This window comes from Anoplopoma fimbria, chromosome 14 (assembly GCF_027596085.1).
Source record: "Anoplopoma fimbria isolate UVic2021 breed Golden Eagle Sablefish chromosome 14, Afim_UVic_2022, whole genome shotgun sequence".
Taxonomy (NCBI): domain Eukaryota; kingdom Metazoa; phylum Chordata; class Actinopteri; order Perciformes; family Anoplopomatidae; genus Anoplopoma; species Anoplopoma fimbria.
The window spans coordinates 337,567-343,566 of record NC_072462.1 but is presented as its reverse complement, the minus strand read 5'-3'; the positions used below and the strand labels follow the sequence as shown (position 1 = coordinate 343,566).

Here is a 6,000-nt window from a genome sequence, read left to right as displayed (position 1 = left end):
TCACCAGAGCTGGAGATGACGTCACGTGTTTGTCTGTTTATTGTTTTATTCACGTTGCGTTCACGGTCTCCTTCTAGCTCAGGAGAACACGGAGAACCACGAATATAAACTGTAGTCCTCCGAGACCGGAGTCCTGTTGTAGTCCTGTTGTAGTCCCGTTGTAGTCCTGTTGTAGTCCCGTTGTAGTCCTGTTGTAGTGTAGTCCTGTTGTAGTCCCGTTGTAGTCCTGTTGTAGTCCCGTTGTAGTCCTGTTGTAGTCCCGTTGTAGTTCTGTTGTAGTCCCGTTGTAGTTCTGTTGTAGTCCCGTTGTAGTCCTGTTGTAGTCCTGTTGTAGTTGTAGTCCTGTTGTCCTGTTGTAGTCCTGTTGTAGTCCTGTTGTAGTCCTGTTGTAGTTGTAGTCCTGTTGTAGTCCCGTTGTAGTCCTGTTGTAGTCCTGTTGTAGTCCTGTTGTAGTCCCGTTGTAGTCCTGTTGTAGTCCTGTTGTAGTCCCGTTGTAGTTGTAGTCCTGTTGTAGTCCCGTTGTAGTTCTGTTGTAGTTCTGTTGTAGTTCTGTTGTAGTCCTGTTGTAGTCCCGTTGTAGTTCTGTTGGAGTCCTGTTGTAGTTCTGTTGTAGTCCTGTTGTAGTTGTAGTCCTGTTGTAGTCCTGTTGTAGTCCTGTTGTAGTTCTGTTGTAGTCCTGTTGTAGTCCTGTTGTAGTCCCGTTGTAGTTCTGTTGTAGTCCTGTTGTAGTCCTGTTGTAGTCCTGTTGTAGTCCCGTTGTAGTCCTGTTGTAGTCCCGTTGTAGTCCTGTTGTAGTCCCGTTGTAGTTCTGTTGTAGTTCTGTTGTAGTCCTGTTGTAGTCCCGTTGTAGTCCCGTTGTAGTCCTGTTGTAGTTCCGTTGTAGTCCTGTTGTAGTCCTGTTGTAGTCCCGTTGTAGTTCTGTTGTAGTCCTGTTGTAGTTCTGTTGTAGTGTTGTAGTCTGTTGTAGTCCCGTTGTAGTTCTGTTGGAGTCCTGTTGTAGTTCTGTTGGAGTCCTGTTGTAGTCCCGTTGTAGTTCTGTTGTAGTCCTGTTGTAGTTCTGTTGTAGTCCCGTTGTAGTTCTGTTGTAGTTCTGTTGTAGTCCTGTTGTAGTCCTGTTGTAGTTCCATTTGTAGTTCTGTTGTAGTCCTGTTGTAGTTCCGTTGTAGTTCGGTTGTAGTTCTGTTCTGGTTGTAGTTCTGTTGTAGTTTCGGTTGTAGCTCCGTTGTAGTTCCATTTTAGTTCTGGTTGTAGATCTGTTGTAGTTCCCGTTTAGTTCTGGTTGTAGTTCCGTTGTAGTTCCGTTGTAGTTTCGGTTGTAGTTCCCGTTGTAGTTCTGGTTGTAGTTCCGTTGTAGTTTCGGTTGTAGTTCCATTTTAGTTCTGGTTGTAGTTCTGTTGTAGTTTCGGTTGTAGTTCCATTTTAGTTCTGGTTGTAGTTCCGTTGTAGTTTCGGTTGTAGTTCCCGTTGTAGTTCCATTTTAGTTCTGGTTGTAGTTCCGTTGTAGTTTCGGTTGTAGTTCCGTTGTAGTTCCATTTTAGTTCTGGTTGTAGTTCCGTTGTAGTTTCGGTTGTAGTTCCGTTGTAGTTCCCGTTTAGTTCTGGTTGTAGTTCCGTTGTAGTTCCGTTGTAGTTTCGGTTGTAGTTCCCGTTGTAGTTCTGGTTGTAGTTCCGTTGTAGTTTCGGTTGTAGTTCCATTTTAGTTCTGGTTGTAGTTCTGTTGTAGTTTCAGTTGTAGTTCCATTTTAGTTCTGGTTGTAGTTCCGTTGTAGTTTCGGTTGTAGTTCCCGTTGTAGTTCCATTTTAGTTCTGGTTGTAGTTCCGTTGTAGTTTCGGTTGTAGTTCCGGTTGTAGTTCCGTTGTAGTTCCGTTTTAGTTCTGGTTGTAGTTTCCGTTGTAGTTTCGGTTGTAGTTCCGTTGTAGTTCCATTTTAGTTCTGGTTGTAGTTCCGTTGTAGTCACAGTGTGTTCTGCGTTCACAGGGAGTGGAGGGCGCCACAGCAGCTGCGCATGCGCTGTCTCTACCAGCTGACGCGTATGGAAATGATGTAAGTAACTTTGTTTTATATTTCTGTATATATTTCATTTTCACATCCTTCAGTAAAAGTACTATATCAAACTGTAGAAGCACTATGTACTACTATCAAACTGTAAAAGTGTGTCCCTGTTAACGTTCTCTGTTCTGAATTATATAACTAATATTATTAATAATAATAATAATTATTAATATCTATATTACAAACTATCACAAGTTTTTCAGAACTTGATCCTCTGATTTCCAAATTAAGCGTCAAATACTAAAACATTGAATTTATTAACATCATATTATCTGGAACCAGACAAAAAATGATTATCAAATTCTGTCAATCGATTGATCAACGAATCATTTTCAGATTCATCTGTTAAAGCTGTCAGAGAAATGTAGTGATGGAGAAAGTATCAGTAAATGGAAGTACTCATATAAAGTACCTCAAAGTGTAAATAAGTATTTTCAGTAGTTTTATTTAATCAATCATTAAATAGAGCGGAGATTATGACGGAGATGAAGATCAATAATGTGTTTAAACATATTCGATCGCTCATGAAGCTGCTTTACATTTCATAATTCTGTATTAATCCCTCAGAAGATGATCAGTGTGATAACGAGGTCAGTAGAAAGAAATCCAGATATAATAAGTAAACATATTAAAACATATTTAATTTAAAGACTGATCCATTGAATCCACATATTGATGTTGAACAGTTTACACATGTAACACTTTAATAACATAAACAAATGTTTACATTGTTTGTTTGTCATATTGTATTGTATGTTTTTAGATATTCTATTTTTAAATATGTTTTTATACTTTTTCATTTATTGTCCTTTAATGTGCAAACATGCATCTCAGTAAACCTTCTCTGATTCTGATTCTGAATAAATGTTTTGTTTGTTCAACAGTTTAATCTTTAAAACAGGTTTAAATAATAAGAGATAAAACTAGAATAGAACAAAGTAAACTATTAACATGTTAAAGTGGTGTGATTACTTAAATAATTAATAAACCATCATTGAAATAGTTATTGATTAATTATCTGTTAATCAGTTTCAGAGCGTTTTTGTCTCCTGTTCTGTTTTCTCTCTGATGTTGATTTTCAAAATAAAAGTCCTGCTCCTCCACAAGTTTTACCAATGAAAAAAGAAATGGAGGCTCTACGTGTTTTATATATATATATATATATATATATATATATATATATATATATAAATATTTATTGAATTCAATTGTAACATCCTCTCCTCTCTGCTCTGTGTTCAGAAGTTTAGTCAAAGTTTCACAGATTTGTTGTCTCATGACTGTTGGTCTCAGATGAATCAATCATAACTTCATAGTTTCTCTGAGGAAATCAGGATTTAATGTTTTTTTACAGAATCTGGTTAAAACAAACAGTTTATTTGTGGTGAGATTTTAAATAAAAACATGAAGAATAAAATGTTTTTGATGAAATATCACAGTTTTAAGGTTTGTTTCTTTTCTGTTAGTCGCACATGATGTGTTCAAGGACCGTCAGAAAGAGGAAATTATGACGATGATTACAGTTTTTACAGCTTCTGGCTGATAAACCGTGTAGTTATGGCGTTTTAAAAAAAAAGAAAACAAGCTTTTCCACCCAGTTATGAGTTTCAGAGGTTAAGCAACAAAAGGTTTCATCAGAAGAACTGAACATGAAACCGTGACGAGACGGAGGAGGAAAGTCCTCAACAGAAAACCCACTTTCATCTTTTATTTAATCAAATCTTTATTTTTGACTACATAAAAAGGTTCAAAGTGTTTCCGTTCGTTTCTCTTTGCTGATGAAGAATACGTTGTGGTTGCAGATATCTCCCAGCATGCACTGGGCTTACAAATAATAGCCAGTAGGCCAAGTGACGACAAACCTTTTGACCTTTGTGTTCCTTCTGGTTTCAGCCGCGGCTCGAGGTCATGTGGGCGATGAAGGCCTACAACCACGCAGAGGTCTACTTCAATGTGAGGATCCTCAGTTAGACACAAACAACACGTTATATATATATATATATATATATATATATATATATATATATATATATATATATATATAAAATGTACTTTATAAGAAGTATTTCTCACACACTGCTGATAGAAAAGATAGAAAAAGTATAAGAACCATAGCAATTGTAGTTTTATCCAATAATCTACTATCCGAATTATTAAAATGATATAACAGATATGTTTTCCTTTATGAGTGCAGTGTGGCATATTACAAAAGGTGATTAAATAAACAGGTGTATACATATATGTATGTTTATTGTAAATCTGTCTTCAGCTCATTTCTTCAGTTGATCCAAAGTTCCTGAAACTGACGAAGCTGGACGATCAAATCTACTCGATCTTCAGAGAAACGTTCAAGAGTCTCGACATCAAGCTGCTGAAACCCGACGACCTGAAGTCTGACGAGGCCAAAGAGGTTGGTGAGACGGTTTATATATATATATATATATTTATATATATATATATATATATTTATATATAAACCTCTCAGATACATCAGTGTTTCATTTAGTCTCAACACAAAGCAACATTAGATCAAAATAATGAAATGATACGAGGAACTCTGATCAAAGTAAACAAACTTTTTTTGACATACTATCAAGTTTTTATGACGTATCGACGGATTGTTTTGAGGTTTTTCAGACATACAATACTTGTCTTTTTCTTAATATGTATTTTTGACTCACCGTAATATGATATTTCTTCAACCTTCATTGTTATGACAATTGTGACATATTTTACAATTAGTTTTCTTTAGACATTTCTATGACTTTTTAGATATGTTTTTAAGACAAAGGTTTCTTCTTTGGTTTGTTTGTTTGTTTGTTTGTTAGCAGTATTAAATACATACCAACCCGGTTTCTATGAATCTTGGTTTAATGGTGTAGCATTAGCTGAGGAAGAACCCAATCAGTAAGGAGCCAATCACAGGGCAGTTACATTCAGAGATGAGGTTTGGCTCTATTGGAGCTCTTTAAATATGAAATCAACAAATATAGTGTTTGTTCACAAACATCTTTGACGTCTTTTATTTGGTCGCCTGTCATCAGTCCTTCAAAACCAACCTTTACATTTATTTGATTCAGCTGTTTGAAGTTTAGGTTTTCACTCCTCTACAGTTTCTTTGTGGACTTTTTATTCAGTGTTTCTGTTTGTGTTCAGGTGTGGCGTCCGTTCTGTAACCAGTTTGAAGGACTCATCGAAGATTTCAACTACGGCACTCTGCTTCGCCTGGACTGTGAGAAGGATTACACGGAGGAGAATACTATATTTGGTACGTTTGTATCTCACTGGAAAATGTAATATTATTATTATTTAAAACGTGACACAAAAAGGAATGAAAGTGTTTCTGTTTTCAGCCACCAGGACTCAGTTCTTTGCTGTTGAAATCGCTCGCAACAGAGAAGGTTTCAACAACGTAGTGTTCATGTCAAAATCCACAAAGAGCTAGTCCCAAGATGAACCAGTAACAAACCAGTAACAAACCAGTAACAAACCAGTAACCGGCCCATCCTGACCTGCTCTCCACCACCAGGACCAGGACCAGTCCTCCAGGAAACATAAAGATGAACTGTTAAGGTCTCCTGAGGGAGCAGCTTTTTATTTCATTGAGTTCTGAAAACATCATTAGTGGTTTTGGTTTGATAATTAAAAACCTTTAATAAACGTTATCTGTTAAAAAGCCTCCGTGCTGTTTGGATTATTCACTGCTTCATTTTGTATTTACTGTAAAGTTGTATTGTGCCAATCTGAATGGTTGTTTATTTTGTATCACTGAAGTATTTGTTTGCCTGTAACCATGGAAACCACAAATAAAGTACCGTGAGATTTTCCTGAATGTTGTCTTCATAATTATCACGTTAAAAGGATTCTATTAGAGCATTGATTTAGTAATGATGGAATAAAAATATGGTTTTAAGTTTTATGATACTATGATAAATACTAGACTATTTC

General features: G+C 36.3%; 1 protein-coding gene across 1 annotated transcript in view; it reads left to right on the top strand.

Moving 5' to 3' along the window:
- pbdc1 (polysaccharide biosynthesis domain containing 1) overlaps nt 1-5,879 on the top strand; it is a 6,123-nt gene extending 244 nt beyond the window's left edge. Inside the window, exons 2-6 of the mRNA XM_054612126.1 lie at nt 1,978-2,043; nt 3,946-4,005; nt 4,322-4,462; nt 5,209-5,320; nt 5,406-5,879. Coding sequence (XP_054468101.1) covers nt 1,978-2,043; nt 3,946-4,005; nt 4,322-4,462; nt 5,209-5,320; nt 5,406-5,497 — 471 coding nt within the window. The 3' untranslated portion in view covers nt 5,498-5,879. The remainder of the gene's footprint in view (nt 1-1,977; nt 2,044-3,945; nt 4,006-4,321; nt 4,463-5,208; nt 5,321-5,405) is intronic.
- Nucleotides 5,880-6,000: the final 121 nt, after the last annotated feature.